At 42.0% G+C, this 18,747-nt stretch overlaps 1 protein-coding gene across 1 annotated transcript in view; it reads left to right on the top strand.

Annotated features, from left to right (window-relative positions):
- Positions 1-5,616: 5,616 nt before the first annotated feature.
- The window catches only part of TUBGCP3 (tubulin gamma complex component 3), a 48,480-nt gene continuing 35,349 nt past the window's right edge, over positions 5,617-18,747 (top strand). Inside the window, exons 1-3 of the mRNA XM_064407833.1 lie at positions 5,617-5,849; positions 16,377-16,484; positions 18,242-18,309. Coding sequence (XP_064263903.1) covers positions 5,774-5,849; positions 16,377-16,484; positions 18,242-18,309 — 252 coding nt within the window. The 5' untranslated portion in view covers positions 5,617-5,773. The remainder of the gene's footprint in view (positions 5,850-16,376; positions 16,485-18,241; positions 18,310-18,747) is intronic.

The raw sequence follows: 18,747 nt of genomic DNA, 5'->3' as shown, positions 1-18,747 counted from the left end.
GGCTCATCTGGAGTGCTGTATCCAGTTCTGGGCTCCTCAGAACTAGAGAGACATGGAGCTCCTGGAGCAGGTCCAGTGGAGGGCGTCAGAGATGGTTAAGGACTGGAGTATCTCTCATACGAGGAAAGGCTGAGGGAGCTGGGGCTGTTCAGCCTTGAGACGAGACAGCTGGGAAGGGACTGTGTCAATGTCTGCCAGTATCTGCAGGGGGGTGTCAGAGGATGGAGCCAGGCTCTGCTCTGCTCAGGGGTGCCAAGCAATGGGACAAGAGGCAATGGGCAGAAACTGAGGCACAGGAAGCTCCACCTGAACATGAGGAAGAACTTCCTTACTGTGCAGTGACCATGCACTGGAACAGGTGGCTCAGAGACAGCATGGAGTCTCCCTCACTGGAGATACTGAAGAACTATCTGCACACAGTCCCATGCCAAGTGCTCTGGGATGACCCTGCTTGAGCAGGGGGATTGGAGCAGATGACCTGCTATGGTCACTTCCATCCTGACCCATTCTGTGATTCTGTGATCTAAAACTGTTACTTTATTGTAAGTATTGAATAAAAATCCCAAAGAAAAAAAAATTAAATGTCATTTGTTTTGCTCTTATATAGCTTAAATCATAGTTTCTGGCCTCTCTTTAAGCATTGGGAAACACAAGTTTCTTTTTTGATAGACTAACACCAATTCAGTAGACTTTCTGTAAGTATATAGCATTATGGAATGTACTTCAGACTCCTCAGTCAACAGGGGAACAGCTGAAGAGTTTGAAAATGGAGAGGCGGTAGTAATATTGTGAAAGTCACAACAAATAGGCTGCAATGCAGAACTAACACAAGCAGGAGGGTTAAACTGGATTAAACGCTCTCTTCATCTGAGCCCCACTTGTGCACAGGGACATCCTTGAGTCACAGAACATCATCCTAAAACATATGGCCTTTCAAAAATTGTATCTGTTTAATACCCTTTTAATGCTGCAGCCTCAGCATAGCAGGGCTCTAGGCCATTATGAGATTGCCTATGTGGAAAATACATGCTTAGGGGCAGAAGCCACATGGTGCTGGAGCCAGAGGAGGCCCAGCTGCTGTATTTCCAGGGCTGCCATATGCTAACTAAGGCACAGACAGTATCCATCCCTATTTCCAGCCACTGTAATTCTTATCATTGGCTACATGACACATAAAAAAGTCTGTCCAGCACACCAAAATGCTGCAGGCATAAAGCATGATTCCCTACTGCTTCTGGTGTGCCCCATGAACAGCAAGAGCTGCCTAAGGTATTGTGCCCTGTAGGCATAACCAAAGAAGAGTTCACAAAACCAGCACAATTAAACCTTAAGGTTTTTTGTAAGGATAAGATTTTTTTTTTTTTGCTTATACTATTGATTAGATTTAGATGATTTAAGATTAAAAGGGACAATGATACCCTGCAGACTGATCTGTGCAGAATGGAAATGCAACTCAGTAGCTCCCATGTCAGTTCATATCTGGTCACTAGGTCTGTACCAGAAGGGTGATTTAAAATGTTTCAGATATGAATAAAGTGCCATGCTTTTAAACATTTATCTCCAGTGAGTGAATATCCTTATTGAATTAAAACTGTCATTTGTTTCTAGCCTTACTTTGGCAAGCTTCAGCTTCCACCTCCTGCTGGATCTCATTGCATGTTCTTTCATTTTAAAGCTATTTACTATCAGAAATACGATCTTTAAGTAGCAGATCTGAAACACAAGTCCCTTTAACCTTCTAAGGATGAGCTGATTTTCTTGTAAGACGCTGTCATAATTTTAAAAGCACACATTTAACTCTGCTAACTGATGGATCTTCTGTACTGTGAAAAATCTGAGCAGCAATAACTTTTTTTTATTGTCCAATGCTGAGAGACCAAGCAGCAAGGTGAACTAAGCTTATAGCTATACAGTAAGAAAATAGTTGATATTTTTTCTTTCTCATTGGTAATGAGATTTTTTTAAGCTGATTTAAGCAATCATACTTGTACTGGAGTTGGTAAAACCACAATAAGCTGTATGTGCTAGCAACCTGCTTTATCAGAATTAGCATTTCTAAACAGGATTTTAGGATTCATTCTTTCCATTACAAAAAAGCAAGGAGGTCTGTGAGGAGTGACACTAGTTTCCCTATATTTTCCATCCTTCTTGCCTCTTTCTGACTACTTTCCCCATTATTTCCGGAGTTCTCTGTCCCTTCTACCTTCATCTCTTCAATCATCCACCCATCAGGCTGGGCAAGCAGAGCTGGTACTGTAGGTAGGATGTGTGTCTACGTGTCCAGGGTGTGTACACACCAATCAGCTGCTTTGTTAAGGGCAAACACAGTAGAAGCTCCCCTTACCTTTATTTTCAAGGGGGGATTGACTTAGGCCTTAGTAGTCTCAGCTGCTGAATTCCATTACATTTTACTAATATCCTTAAGAACTTTATCCCTATGCTGAATTTGTTTAAAATTAATGATGAGATCCAGGAGTTATGAGGAGCCACTGACATACAGAATAACTGCATTAAGCCTCATTTCCTTAGGAAAAAGAGACTAGCAATGAGAGAATACATTGTCAGTACTGTAACAGAATGGTTGGCTATCACACTACTTCAGAAGCATAACACAGCATGTGGTTGTGCTGAAGTTGAAAAGCTTAGGTTTGTGTTTGCACTGCTGCTTGTAGGAGGCCCGAGTGCATTTCAATGGCATGTTCTCATCATGCTGCTCTCTAATGTGTTCTGATTTCAGACCAGTGACACAATTGCCTTAGTTAAAGTGAACTAGTGTGACCAGAAAGTAATATCCACTTAAAAGCAGTAACAGGATATTTGTGAGTGACTGGATCCCCATGGAATGTTAAGGTTTTATAAAGGAACACCACTTCCAGATATAATTGCCAAAGTTATTTTTTTGCCTCATGTGAGAACCATATTTGCTGCTTGCTAGATTAACACCTTCCACGGTGGAATCTAAATCTGAAGTGACTAGCAGCAGTGGTGAGTCACCAGCCCTTTGTAGCACAACTGTGTGTGCTTTGGGCAGAAAAATGGAACAGAGATTCTTCTGCTGTTCAGTACAAAAAAAAAAAAAAAAATAAAGCTCACACCATCTTTGAAGTCTTTACTTCAGAATTATTGAAAATGAAGCTTACAACCCGTATTTACATGGGATAAAGTTGTGGTAACTTTATTAGTTTTGGTCTTATTTTATTTCTCAAAAAAATCCAAAGAATGTATCACCAAGAACTGAAGAGTTATAGTGTGAGTGATTAGACTATGAAGGTTTCTACTAGAATATTCCAAGCAACGAACTGCCATAAATCCTCAATGTGTTTCAGTCCCTGGATTTGTTCCTACCAGTAATGCTAGCAATGAGCTGATGTTTACATCAGTAATGTTCCCATAATGAAAGGCCATGTGTACGTGCCTGTAGGAAGCATACACACAAAACTTGGCTGTGGAGACAATGAAGCCAACAGGGGCTGTCAGAAAGCCACGTGTTGCACAGCAGGAATGGATTTGTTCACAGCCAGCAGTGCACCAAGCCCACCTGGCTGCTGCTGCTGCAGCATTTCCAAACACAGATTACGCAGGGCTCCAGCAGCACAAGGGTAATAACTACTTCCTAAGTATGTATTTTGGGCTGGACACAGCATGAATTTACTGAAGAATGGAACTGAGACAGCTGGTAACATCAGAGTCTGTGCTAGAGGTGACAAGCCTGAGGAGCAGGTCCCAGGGAGCAGCGCAGACCAGCCGTGAGCGTGCTGTCCCTGGTCCCCACACTGCCCAGCAGCCAGCAGGGACTGAGCACAGCCAGCTGCATGGCACAGCAGGACATGGACACCTGGGTGCAGCATCCTCACACATTCTTCCAGACCTGCCCTGAATCGTAATTACTTTGTGTGGAAAAGTCCCTAATGAGCCTTGATCCCCAAGGCAGCAATCACAGAAGTGCAGCCACCCCACAGCCTGTTCTTCTCTGGGGGGAGTAAGTGCACCTGACCTGCCCATAAGTCACTCACCGTGTTCCATTACTGCTGTGGAGTTTGGGGCCAAAAGCCTTAGATACCTGTGAGATCTTCAAATTTAGTCAGGAAATTTCTAGTAAAAATTTCCAACAGGAAGGTGAAAATCTTAAACTGTTTGTGTAGTTATCATGCTTTGAATGTAAAATATGAGGTTGTGATGTAATTGGGCAAAATTTAATGGGTAAATAACAAAAAAATGAATGAGTTTCAACAATCTAATGGTTGTTCCTGCCTGTATATTCCCTCATTTTGTACTTCAGAATTTTTCTTCTCCCTGGCTTTTCAGCACTTGTTTGTGAGGATGTCTGTATGTAGCACTTACGGCTATTGTGGGATTGTTGCAAAATGTGGAATATGTAAATATTTCTGAAGAAAGTGTTCTCTGATGTTTGATCTTTGTATACTTTCAAGACTAAACAACAACAACAAAAAGAGATTTAATCTGTGAAACAGAGAGCAATTAAAAAGCTGTAAGTGATGTCCAGGTGGTAGAAAGACAAATTAGTTGTTGGAAGAATTGCTTTGTTAAGGTTAGGGCTCTGTACGTTTCAATGACCTCAGACCTGTGGGAGGTTAACAAAACTTGGGAAGAAGGATATACCACTGATGGTGGACACAAGGAATGCAGAATTTAGATGTCACAAGGACATCTAGCAGAACTTCCAAGATCAAGAAGTAAATAATAAAGCAAACTCAGCAACTGAGCAACTGTGCTGAAATCAGCTCTGACCGGATAAAACATAATTCCGGCAGGATGAAGATTGTGACCCGACTCACGGCCACTGACTCAAAAGAAGAGAAAGACTGAGAATGTGGACTAATAACGATGAGATGCAATGGAATCATTAACAGAAGATAGAATACTATTTAAGAAGAGAACTATGTAACTTGTAGCCAATAAACGATAATTCCTTTGTTTACTAAAATGCATAAACAGTAAAAAGTTTTGATAGTCGGGATGCTGTCTTTGTGAATCTGACACCCAGCACCCCTTCCAGCGCAGAACTCAATAAATCAAATAGCTCAGCTCTGTGTGTGTATTGGCCTCTAGCACACTGGATGACAGAACCAGTTTTGGCAAGAGGGTTACTCGGCATCCGTGCTCACATTCTGCTCGCCCCCGTCCGAAGCCCTGTGCTAGCACTCCATCAAGGCCTTTTCCGCCCCTGCCCGTGACGGCCCGAGAAGGCCCCCACCGCCTGCACTGGGTAAAGAGCTGCGCTGCAGTGAATGTGAGCGTCCGTGGAACGCGACTTCAGACACTCCGGGGCTGGGTGTGAGGCGCTTCCCAGCGCGGGGAGGCGCCGCGGCCGGGGCCGGTCCCGCTCGCCGCCCGGGGACGGCGGGACAGGTCCCGGGGATGGCGGGGCCGCTTCCGCTCGCCGCCCGAGGATGGCAGGGCAGGTCCCGGGCAGTCCCGGTCCCGCTCGCCGCCCGAGGATGGCAGGGCAGCTCCCGGGCCAGTCCCGGTCCCGCTCGCCGCCCGGGCCCCCTCAGCGCTCCCGCCCCGGGCCCGCCCGCGCGGGGCGGCGCCTGCCCCGGAACCGCCGCGCGGGGCATTGTGGGTGCGCGGCCGCGGCTGCGGCTTTCGGCGGGTCCCGTGAAAATGGCGCCGTAGGCGGGAGCGGGAGGTGCCGCCGGCTCCCTGCGCTGCCGACCGGGCGGCGCGTCCTCGCCCCCCTCCTTCCCTCCGCCGTGCTCCGGCTCTGCCGCCCGCTCCCGGCCCCCCACCACCTCCTGCCTCCCGCGCGGCGATGGCGACTCCGGACCAAAAATCCCCCAACGTTCTGCTGCAGAGCCTGTGCTGCCGCATCCTGGGCAAGAGCGAAGGTAACGGCGTTCCCCCGCCATTCCCCCGGCGGCAGCGCTCGCAGCCCGCGGGGCTGCCCCGGCAGGGCTGCAGAGGTGCCGGGCCCCTCGGCAGGGAGCGCCGGCGGCCCCGCGGCCCGGGCTGACAGGGTGACAGCCGGGCAGAGCCGGGGGCCGGCCGGGCACGGCGGCGGCCCTGCGAGCACAGCCCTGCGAGCACAGCCCTGCGAGCACAGCCCTGCGAGCACAGCCCTGCGAGCACAGCCCCGCGGGGGAGGCGGCTCCGTGCCCTCCTCCTCAGGCTCCGCGGAGCGTTTGCCCGGCCCGTGAAGGCGCTCTCCTCTTCGGGGAGCGGGGCACCGGTGCCGGGGTGTTTGGGAGAAAGGGGGCTCCGTGTACGGGCTGGGGAACCTCCGTCTCCCGCCCGTGCCTGCTCGAGTGGGGCCATGGACGTGCGCCAGGTCTGCCACAGGTCCTCGGTGTCTTGATGCTGCTGTGAGCCTCCAGCAGGGCAATGAATCTCTTGTCTGTTTGCGTAAGTTTCTCCCTTGCAGTCAAGGCGAAGACTGTTTTTAGTAAGCACTTGGAGGGGTGGAAAGGAAGGCGTGCATCTGCTGAGTCTCCTTTTTAAGTTCTCTGTTTATCAGCGTGGCTCAATAGAGAAACTCATGCAGAAGCTTTTATTGCATCTTTTTTCTTGTATGAGAGACGATTTTCTCCCTTATTAGTAATGGCTGTCAAGTCCCTTATTCTCTTCTCTCTCCACGCCCCTTTATTCTGACAAGTCCCTTTAGATATTTCCAGGATAGTAACTAAGACTTTTGAGCATTACCTGTTGTAAAACATTTCTAGAACATAGCAAGTGAATTATTGCTCTTTTAGGGATCTAGAAAGTGTGTAGCAAGGTGCAGATATATATGTTGTCTGTTTTTCAGACTTTGTTTCCATCTGTTGCAGACAGCATGTCATGGTCTCACACCCCATCTTTGTCTCTCAGTTGGAGAGCTAACAGTTTAATGGATGAACTGCTTGGTGAAAGAGAAACTGAAACTGTCAGCATGGCCACATCCAAAGAGTTGTAGTCACTGTCTCAATGTCAAAATGAGGATCAGCAGCAAGTGGTGGCCCTCGGAGGTCTGCATTGGGATTGATGATGATTAATGTCTTGATTAATAACATAGACAGTGGGCTTGAGAGTGCCTTTGGAAGGTTTGCAGATGACACCAAGCTGAGCAGTGCAGGTGATGTGCTGAGGGAAGGGAATGCCATGCAGAGAGACCATGATAGGCTTGAGGAGCACACCCATGTGAACCTCTAGGTTCTGCACCTGGGTCAGGGCAATCCCCAGTATCTGTAGAGAGTGGATTGAGGGCAGTCCTGCAGGGAAGGACATGGGGAATGGATGAAAAATTGGACATGAGGCAGTAATGTGCATCCCAGAAAATCAGCATATTCTGAGCTCCTTAAAAAGAAGCATGGACAGCAGGTAGAGAGCAGTGATTCTCCCCTCACTGCTTTGCTTTTGTGAGACCCCATCTGCAGTACTGTATTCAGCTCTGGGGCCCCCAGTTCTGAAAGGATGTGGATGTATTAGAGCAGGTCCAGAGGAGGGCCATGGAAATGGTGAGAGGAATGGAGCACCTCTCCTCCAAAGCAAGTCTGAGTGAGTTGGGGTTGTTGAGCCTGGAGAAGGCTCTGCTCAGAGATCTCACTGTGGCCTTTCGGTCCTTAGAGAGGGCTTGTAAGAAAGACATGTTTTACCAAGGCCTAAAGTGACAAAACAAGGAGTAATGGCTTTAAACAATTATAGGGTATGTTTAGATTGGACACAGAGAAGAAAGTTTTTACATTTGGGGTTGTGAGGCACAGGAACGGGTTGCCCAGAGGAGCTGTGAATCCCATCCCTGGAAGTGTTCAAGACCAGATTGAATGGGGCTTTGAGTAACCTGATCAAGTGCAAGATGTCCCTGCCCATGTCGGGGGAGCTGGACTAGATGGTCCTTGAAGGTCCCATCCAGCCCAAACCACTTTGTGATTCTGTGATTCATCTGAGAGCCTTGGTAAAGTTGGTAGGAAATGGGAATCTTTGTCTTCACTGAACTTTTGAGTTTTTCTTCACAGAAAACACTCCATGTAACTCTAAGATATTAAGGGTCTTTTTCAGCCTGTGTTATTCTATGATCAACAGCTGTTGATTGCTGTATTTTGTTTTTCAAAATATTTTCCTTTTCTATTGCCTGTTTAAGTCTTCTGCAAGGCAGTATTTTTTTCCAGAATCCATAGTATTTCTGTATCCGGAATTCCTGTTGTAAGATCTTATCAGGATGTGGCAAATTTCTTCTCTTCTCCTATCTCCACCAAGTCTGCAGTAGTTTCTAAACTGTTTAATGCCTTTTGTGTTCTTCTGTAACCACATGTTTCTTTTAGCAAGTGTTTTAACTGTATTTTAAATCAGACCTCAATTCTAAGGTGCTCTTCTAGCTCTTTTTTTAAAGCTTTTACTTGCCTTTAACATTCTTTGGACACTTTTTGCTGATACAATTGCTATATGTTCTTGTTTAAGAGTATTTCAAAGATTTGTTACCAGAATTTTCAAATTATTGCGCTAGTTACTAGTTCTATTTCCAAAAACAAATTTAAAAAAATGGGAAAATAGTTTATATTGCTTTAGTGGATACCTTTTCAAGAACATTATTTCTATAATGTCTAGTCCTGTTTTCTTCGTGACTCTTTTTCTTAGGTTTGCAGTCTAATCTAAACTCATCTAAGCTTGTTTCTTAGTGTTATCTATGTGTGTGGTACTTAAAAAAGTTAAGCAGAGCATGAGATTGGAAATGGAAACCTCTGAGTATCAACTAAGTATAACTGTTGAGGTGAGATGGCTCACTTCTAGCAACTTAGGATCTAGCTTTTTTTGAAGTCATAGTGTCGTTACCTCTCTGTATCTCCTGACAGGAATAATAACTTTATTTACAAGCAGTATGTGCAAAAGCATGCAAGAGAACTGGGTGGGTTTTTTTAAATGTTGAGCCTGTTTATGTTTGTTGGGATTCTGATAGTGTCACTATAATCCTTTCTATGTTTGACTAATGAAAGTGGAAATTTTGGCCAAAATCACAGTAAGTTTCTGTGCAACCTGTAGTCTGTGCACTTGAGGATTATCTGAGGACTTTGAAGTGACAGCTGAAAAAAAAAAGTGGGTTGTCTGCCACATTTATCACCCATGTTTTAATGCATGTGACAGATGGGAAGCCTGTTCTTACCCTGCTCTTTATTCCTGTGTTAGGGGGGTTGCTAGCACTGAAACCTCAGCCTTCTGAGACAGGATATGATTTCCCTTGAAGCAGTCAACTGTAGTACGTATGTTAGCTCAGCTATGGACTTCAAATGTACAGAGACTGATAAATCAAAAATTCTGTGAAAGTATCAGTGATGAAATGTGTGTGTGATATCTATGTCCAAGGAATATATAAAACACAATGAGGTAATTTTGATAGCATTAGCATCCTCTGTGTCAAGGAAGATGCATGTATCTGAAGGCAGTAAGGAACCCACTGGACAAGCTGTTTAGCATCTCACTGTTTTTCAGGCTTGTAATTCTTGTTCCTTTCAGCAGAGAATAAGTTTAAAGTAAGGTATTAGCGTGTGGTTAGTGGTCTGTGTGCAGCTTCTTTGCTCCTTGTGTATGATCAAGTTAGGCTGCTTTGTATATACACATGCTCTTTTTTGAAGCAAACTTTACAAGTGTTTATTATTCGGAAAGTAATTTATGATGTTCAAGTACTCCTACAGAGTTCAGGGGCAAAAACCTCAGACACTTAAGAGATCTTTAAATTTAGCAGAGAAATCTCTAATAACAATTCAAGAAGCTGAAAACATCCGTCTTAAACCATTTGTGTAGTTAACCTGCTGTGAATGTGAAGAACAAGGTACTGATGAAATTTCATTCAATTTAATTGGTAAATAATAAAGGAATTTATGTTTGATTTAATGGTTGTTCCTGCCTGTGCATTCCCTGAGTTTCTACTTGAGAATTTTTGTTCTCCATTTTTCCCTTCTCAGCACTTGTGTGTTATGTTTGTGAGGAAGCTACATCTGGATGAGGAGATCTGTTTATATAATGGCTGTGTGATAATTGTTCACTTAAGGCTAAGGTGGGATTACTCTCCTTCTGAGTCTTCATTGTGCAATACCCTACCTGAAGTCTTCCATAAACCCATCAAGGAATTTTTTTGCTTCTGCCTGTGATGGCCTTAGAAGGCTTCCACATTCTCTGCTAGTTAAAGATTTATGTTGCAATGAGTTTGTGGTTTGATGGGCTGTGACTTCAGGCTCTCAGTGGTGGAGGCATCTTCTCTCTCTTTCCCCTTTTGGGATCATCCCCTAAATAGAGGGCTTGCTTTGTTTCCAGAACCAGTCAGCTGCATAGGCCTAGTTCCTGGGATTTACTTTTTGCAAAAGACTGAGAAATTCATTACAAGGTCTACTGAGTGATGTGGAAGAACTGTTTAGTTGGTTGTTTGTTTTGTTTGTTTTTTTTTAAATTATCTATCTAAACTTTTCTTTCCCTAAAACTAGTGTTTGAAAGCTTTTTGTTGCTGTGCTCTAGCCTGTCCTCAGGAGGGGTGTAAAGCTTTGCGTGGTGCTGTGTGTCTGCAGTCAGCCACTGTGATTAGTTTGGGGTCTCTGCCCCTGCAGGTGGAGCTGCTGCTGGCCTCTCTTCCACATGTTCTCATAGTGTCTAAGAATTATTGCACTGGCTTTGTATTATCTTCTGTGCTTTTCCAGGCTATCCACTCACTTTTATACTTACACCTGATCTTGCAGGGAGCTTGCCTACCTGTGCAGTAATTTCTATAATTTTCTTTTCCTCCCCTGTGTTTGTATGCTCCAGCTGTTTTACAGGGTTGCATGCCTCTCTTTGGACAGTGATTTTCGTCCTTCTGACAAAGAACTTCTTGTTCTTAGCTGTCTTTCACAAACCTCCTGGTAATCTTTAAAACTCTAAGAGCTCTTAGTGCCTCCAATGGAAACAAATGGTATTGCTGTAAATATTCAAGCTAAATCTATTTGAATTCGAAAGCTAAGAAGACTTTTGTGTACCACAGTACTATTGGAGGTGTGCATGCTCTAGAAAGTAAAGCACTATTTCAGTCTTTGGGGAGCAGTTTGCTACCTGAAGTCCATACTGTGGCCTCAATTTAATCTCCAGAGTGTCAGTGGCAGTTTTGTTACTGCTGTTTGATTTTGGTTTTTTAAACTCTGAATTATTGGAATAGATGTTAAAATTTTATGTCTGGGGAAAAGCATAGAGTTAATTCAAAGGGTGATATGGAGGGAGTTTTACCTCTGCTAGTAACAGAGCAGATGGGAGTTGACAAAAGAGGCAAAAATTCACAGTGAGGGAAAGTTCTGAAAGTGACAGAGGCAAATTATGCCAGAGTTGTTGATAGTCCAGTGGGACAGTACTCAAATAAATCTGTTTACTAGCAATGCAACAAGAGCCATCCATATTAACAGAATTAAAGAATAGTTATGTTTCCTGTGCTGTGCATCAAAGTTTGTGGACAACTTCTAAGTAAGGAAAGATATGGGAGTGTGTATGGCTTGGGCTTTATTTTGTGCTTATGTTGATGTATTTTCATTTGTGGGAAAGGAGTCTGGAGACTAAAAAAACATTTAATTAACAATACATTTAAAGTGCTTCAACGAAAAACTTTCATCAGCAGAAAAGAAGTTTAAGATAGTTGTCTAAATCAAAAGCTGATGTAAAATCAGTTTTTTTCATGAATACTTCATTCTTTTTGTAGAGTCACAGAAAGACTTCACTTGAAGGTACCCTAAAGGTCATCTAGTTTTAACCCTGCTGCCATGGGATGGGACACCTTCCACTATGCCAGGTTGCTCAAAGCCCATCCAACATGGCCTTGAGCACTTCCAGGACAGGACAGCTTCTCTTGGCAATCTGCTGTAGTGTCTCACCATCCTCACTGTAAAGAATTTCTACCTAACATGGTGTATAAATGTCTCCTTTTTTATTTTAAAATCGTTTCTCTTCCTTTTCTATTACTATCTGCCTATGTGAGAAGTTGCTCTCCCTCTTTTTAAGTACTGGAAGGCCACAATAAGGTCTCTGCACAGAGCTTTCTCTTCTCCAGGCTGAACAATGCCAGCTCTCTCAGCCCGGCTTCACAGGAGAGGTGCTCCAGCCCTTTGACCATCTTTGTGGCCTCCAGTGGACCGGCTCTTAACAGGTCCAACTGGGCACCCCAGAGCTGGATGCAGCACTGCAGGTGGGGTCTCATGAGGCCACAGTAAAGGAGAGAATCACCTCCCTTGAACTCCTGGCCACCTTTCTTTTGATGCAGTCCAAGGTGTGTATCAGGCCTTCTGGGCTGCAAGCGCACATTGCTGCCTCATGTCCAGCTTTTCATCCATGACAACTCCCAAGTCCTTCTCTGCAGGGATGCTCTCACTGGGTTCTGCCAGTCTGCAGTTGTCTGGGATTGCCTCAACCCAGTGCAGCACCTTGCATGTCATAACCAGGCTGGGCCTAGAATTGCACATTTCATACCCAGTGTTTTCTACAGGAACAAGCAGTTTTGCTCACAATGCATGTAGGTTCTCCTCAAGAACAAAATAGTGGTGCTAATGGCGTTTGAGATTAGCCTTCTGGTTTTTATCATTATATGCCGTGTTAATGCAGTTGCCTTTTGCCCCAGGTAATACTTCATAGTAATGTAGAACATCTGATATGAGTAAAACAGAGGAGATACAGCAGCACTGCTGTCTTGACAAATGTCATATGTGCTCATGGTATATGTGAGAAGGTGAAAAGTTTTGCAGCTTTTCTTCCCAGCTTAATTTTGCAACAAACACTTTGTTATAGGAAAGAAGTTTGTTGTTTGGGGTTTTTTTTCTTCAATATGTGTTTTTGGCAGCATCTGTATCTGAAGTAGTTTGCAGCAATAATTTTTCCCTGGTCAGCACCATTCCTACAGCACTGAGTGCAGTTTAGAGTGTAATTGTTTTGCAATAATTTTGTATTTGTGTTTAAGGAAAATGGTTGTCTGGGATGATGGACAGCTGACTGGAGAGTTTGCTAATCTTTGAAGTCTTTTAAGAAGGAAAGTTTAGCTAAACCAGTTTCTTTCTTTAGCATGGTCCTGTAGTTTAGAAATTGTTTATAGATGTATTTATATAACCAAGTGTCTTCTTTTCAGGAAACAGTTTTCTCACAATGATTTGGAAAAACAGTTTCAATTACTACTTTGGTTTTTCAGGATTTCCCCCTGCCGGCTTTTGGAAACTTAATTGACCAATAACCAATCTTATTTAAATAAATATGTGAGAGTATAAGTGAATTTCAATTCACTTCCCTAAAATTATAGGTAATGCTAGAAGCTTCTTTATAGACCTAGTCTTGTTGAATTTCAGCACATCCTCTGAAGTACTGCCTTCTTGCAAGTAATAATTGGCTAATTATCTCTTTGTCTTGTGAACTTTTCCTTTAAATTTTATCTTTAGTCCTATTTCTCCTTGCTTTCTTTACAACCAGAGTCTTTCTATGCATTGCTTCTATGTATTTTGTTCCATGGGCTACACTTTTATTTTCTTCAGCTTCAAAGTGTTGTTACCTGGCTTTTGAAGTAGTTCAGTTCTAATACTGCATTGTGTGTAGGAAAGTTTGAATGGCTGTGTGGAGTATAGATCTTTGAAGGATTGAAGGGTTGCTTTGTTCAAAGGAGACAGTTTTTAAATTTTCATTTTTTTTCTTGTGATTCACAAGTGACAGTTCTCTGCTCAGCTGTGTGGCTGCTTATCAGTGTCATTAATTGTGTGTGTATTACTTAGGGGATCTAGTCAGAGGAGAGGTGGCTGTCTGTCTGCATTCTCTGCTCTGATCAGACCTCTGGAAATCGAGTAATGATCAGTGTTGTTTTACCCCTTTAGCCTTCAGACAGCTGCATCAGATATATTGAGCTTGCTGTTATGTAACAGAGTCATGCTGTAATCATTTTCTGATGAAGGATGTTCAAATTGATAGATGGCTGTATATTTTAAGTATGTCTGCTGTCATAATGATGATTCTTCGAGGAGGGAAGCAATTAGATGTGCCTGTTAGTTATAAGCTGTGTGAATTTTTACTGTACTGACACATATCTCTATTTAGTTATGTTTAATCACTTTAGGTACTGAAGTTATTTTATGAATTCATGAGAAATAATCTGCTGAAGAAACACCCACAGCAGGGAATTTTGCTTGTAAAAAGGAAGCTGGACTTGATATGAGTAAAACATGAAAATATGAATTAAATAAAATAGAAAACCAGTCTTGCAACAGAGCTGTTGAATTGCTGGTGCAAATCAGCAATGTATAAAGAACAGATAATTTTCCATGTTTTCAGTAGTGCAACAGGTTTAAAAAGCAGCATTTGTTGGATGCAATTGTAGTCTTTCAACTAGAGATCTTTTTCAGATGCCTTGTTAGGGCAGTATGGAAAAGGCTGTATTAAGTTTCAGTGCTTTAACTAGTCTTGCTATGGTTGGTGTTGAAATAGAAAGTTGTTACAGGAGGTAATAGATTTTCCTTAAAACTTGCCCATTGGAGGAAAAGCTTGCCCCTTTCCTATCTGCTGTTGAGGAATTATATTCCTGTTGAGGAATAAATGGAATATATGCTGTTTGGGATAACTTAGTGTCAGTATTTGACTTTAATTTGCCATGCAGAATACTTTTTTTAAATCTTGAGCTCTGTTATGACGTGCATTCAACTTAAGAATTACACAGAAATGCTTCCGCCTACTTAACTCTTCACACCTAGTTCATCAGTAGCTGTACTATGTAACTTTTATATTTGTGTTTTCAAAACCTTATTGCAGTTGAAAGGTTGCTTAGTCTGACAGTAGAGGAGACATTTGTCATAGCTATTTCTGACCTTACAGTAATAGTGGCATTTTCTTCTCTGACAATAGAACAATACCCTTGCTCCTTCTGTAGGCCAGTATTGTCAAATGCTGTTAAATGTTAATGATTTTGTGTGAACAGACTGTTTGCCTGATTGTGTGAGGCATTTCTTTGTGTGAATTGGTTAATGCTCGCTGTTCTACGGTTATATTCTGGTGGAGTTGGACCAGTAGATGACATTTACAGTACAAGACAGTATAAAATGGACATTCAAGAAGAATGTAGAGCATTCAAACACAATCTAGCACATTGTGATTTTCAAATTTCAAACTTCTTTTCATAAGTTTTTGAAGATTTTAATGCATTTAATCAATATTTGACTCCTACTATCTCCAAGGTGATTTTTTTTCCAATTGCAAATATTAGTTAATTAGTTAAGAGATGATAAATGCTTAAAATAGGTCTTCTTCTAGTGGTCCTTTACATAATTTCATTTTTCTGTTCCTTTTGTACGTATTTGTCCTGACCAGCATCCTTGGCTGAACCTTTACTGCATTACTCGGCAGTTTTCCCTGAGAGCTGACTGCTCAACTGGCTAAATAAAACACACAAGGATGTGATGCATTTGCACACATAATTGTTATGTAAAGAACAGACAATATGCAGAATTGCTTAGATGGATTTCTTTCTCAAAGTGAAAAGATCCAGGTGTGGCAAGCACACTTGGATATTTTCTTATGTGTTATTGTAATTTGTGTTATTACAGTTGTTTCTAGATAAGGAATAAAGATCTGTCTGACCTTTTATAAGGGTACCTGACATGTCTGTAGGCTTATTGGTTGATTTTCAGGTTGGTAAATGGGAATATGACTATACTGTAGAAGCATTAATACTGACCTGGCCCTTTCTTGGTGTTACCAGACTGTTAGTTTTCTCAGAAAGCAAGATACTTGCACTAAAACAGTGCTGTTTAACAACAAGGTTAAAACCAGAATTGTTGCATTAGGAAGAAGCAGTAGAAGGAGGTCACTGATTTGTGACCTCTGTGTCACATTATGCATTGGGATGTGAGGCTGCTGTCTCTGAGCTGGCTTTGGACCAGTGGGTGAAACCATTCCAACTGTTCTAAGCAAAACCAAACCTAAAACCAAGATGCAAACTGGTAAAAGCACTGTTGTGGATATCTGAATGAAGATCCATGGGTAGGTGGTGAACATGAGTGTACTGCTGTGGTGTGTGAGCTGAGTTGTGTGACTGTGCCACATCCCACAGCATTTCTGTCCCTGGGGAGGGGCAGAGCCAGTTAAGTGTGCAAATGCACTCCAGTAACTGCATAGACCTAAGTGTCTCTTTCAGCTCAGAATAGGAAGGGCTTATTTACAAATTTTGATGCAGTTATTTGTGTAGTGTGTACAGGTGAGTATGTCTGAAATACCACATTAATACTATGATAAACTGGACTTTACTGCCCTCTGGTTAGGAGTGTGCCTAAGAATTGCAGCACAATGTTATCAGATCTAAGCCAGGTACATGTTTGCTGCTTTCAGACAGCAATATAATCTCACGTCTCACTTCTTAAAAAATTAGTTTTAATAGAACTGTAGCATTCTACTTAACTGACAGTGTTTTCTTTTTATTTCAGCTGATGCAGCCCAACAGTTTCAGTATGCAGTGAGAGTTATTGGAAGCAATTTTGCTCCCACTGTTGAGCGTGATGAGTTTCTTGTAGCAGAGAAAATCAAGAAAGAACGTAAGTACATCTTGTTTCTTTCTTAGAAACATGAAATTCTTTTTGAAGTTAATCAGGTTATTTCTCTGAAAAGGGGACAACTCTGCCTCACAGATAGTTATCTAATATATTATTAATGCTTTATTCCTGAAAATCTCATGATGTAAATGCCATTAATTTCCTAGTAAATATTCCTGAGTGACTATTTGTATTCACAGCTCAGAATTTTCTGAATACTCAGCTTAAACTTTCCTTGCTGCTTTGTATCTTAGCCAATGTGAAGACAAAGAGCAATTAATACTGCACTCCGTTCACCTTAATAGTACTTGGAAATTATGAATTCATAGTTCCTTTTAGAAGACTAAAAGACTGATATTTTTGAGATGTGCACTTCAGGAATATTGCACATTGGCACAATTAACTTCATAATCACCTGTGTGAGACTTGCTGAATGGGTATCCTGGGAATTGATGGAATGGTTTGTGACTTACCTGACTTGCCTTCAGTTTCTGTACAAGTTTTCTGCAACCACCCTCTTAAACACAAAATCAGATGATGACTTTGTAAGGGATGTTGCATTTCCATTCCATTGTGCTCTCTGCTGCTCTGAGTCACGTGTTGCACTGTGTGTATCCAAAGGAGATGTGATGAATTCTTCTTGAAAAGCCAAACACTGCTTTCAGCAGATTCTGCTGCACGGTAGCATGTCCAGAAACAATTACTTGAATTGTGCTAATGAAATTAAAGCTTCATATTTGAGCTTTTAATGTTTAGAGATTGAATTAGGATAACTGACGTCAGTGTTTGTAACTGTGTGTATTTTTTGCTAATGCAGAGCTTCCGTGACTTGCTGACAGACAAATAAGCTCATTAGAATTCCTCTAGCTACAACTCCAAAACACTGAAATCTACAATATATACTTTCTGCCATATTTGGCTACTTTGTAGACAACACAGCATGTATTCATTGGGCCTGTTGCTAGTTTTCTGAAGAGGACTGTCTCCCTCATCCTCCTCCCCAACTTCACCTGGATATGTCCTTCCAACTTTACATTTATATTGGAGATACCACACAAGTAATGACTTAGTTGGCAAAGTGTACTTACCGGTGACATTTGATGCTAATTAACATTTCTAACATTTAATAGCTATTTTATTTTTCTTATCACTGAAGTTTGTTCAGATGTCTTTATTGCCTTGGTTTTCTTTTAACATGGCTCTTTCTGATGCAATATAGCTTTTTAAGAAATCTTAGTTGGAAGATGTGTCTTCTCCAAGAAGGTACTTCTGTAACTGGCATTGATTTGACACTATTATTTTTGTAATACGTGAAAGTTGTGTGACCCTGGAGTTCTGCCTGACTTGCAGGAAATGACATCCTTGATTTTGTTGCCTAAAATAGAAACAATTACACTCGAGTTTTGGAGCAATTAGATGTAGTTTTTATAACATTCTTTAATGATTATCTGCTTTCAGTTGTATCTTCAGTGCCTTCGGTCCCTAAATCTTCTGAATGGCAGATTAGACTTTACCAGGACAAAAAAAGTATATTCTGATTGAGTTAAGAAAAGCAGGTACTTGTATTGTATTACTTGCATTGCAAGAATTCTCAGGGCTGGTATACAGATAAGATGAAACACTGTTTAAGTAAATACAGTGAAAAAGTCCAGCATTGTGAAGCTTTCTTGGTTGCATCTTATAATTTACCACAAGTATATGTTAAGTCATGACTGTTACACTTTTCCAAATTTTTAATCTACTTTTTTTTTTTTTAATAGTTGTGCGGCAAAGAAGGGAAGCAGATGCTGCTTTGTTTTCAGAACTCTACAGAAAACTCGGTTCACAGGTAGTTTAATAAATGTGTAAAGAAACTGAAAGCACTCATAAGCGTCTTTCTGATGTTGGAGTTGTTTTAGAGAGTGTTCAGGTCATGAACAATATTTTTTCTGGGAGGATGGGTAAATATTCAAACAGCTTGCCTAGGAAAGTTGTGGAGTCTTCATCCTTAGAGACAAGTCAAAACCTGACTGGACACAGTCATGGGCAACCTGCTGTAGGTGACCCAGCTTTAAACAGGGGCTTTGGACCAGACAACTTCTAGAGGTGCCTCTCAACCCTAGCTATATTTTTAGTATTTGATTCAAGTTATATGAAGAGGTACTTCATATGAAGAAAGGAACTCTATAAAAATAAAGGGATCATTCTATATGTGAAAGTGATTAATTTTCTCATCACTTATTTTACAGAAGTGTGTTGCAGTGTATTGATTTTGCTAATCTAATAT

This window comes from Passer domesticus, chromosome 2, assembly GCF_036417665.1.
Source record: "Passer domesticus isolate bPasDom1 chromosome 2, bPasDom1.hap1, whole genome shotgun sequence".
Classification (NCBI taxonomy): Eukaryota; Metazoa; Chordata; class Aves; order Passeriformes; family Passeridae; genus Passer; species Passer domesticus.
This window is presented reverse-complemented; position numbering and strand designations above follow the sequence as displayed.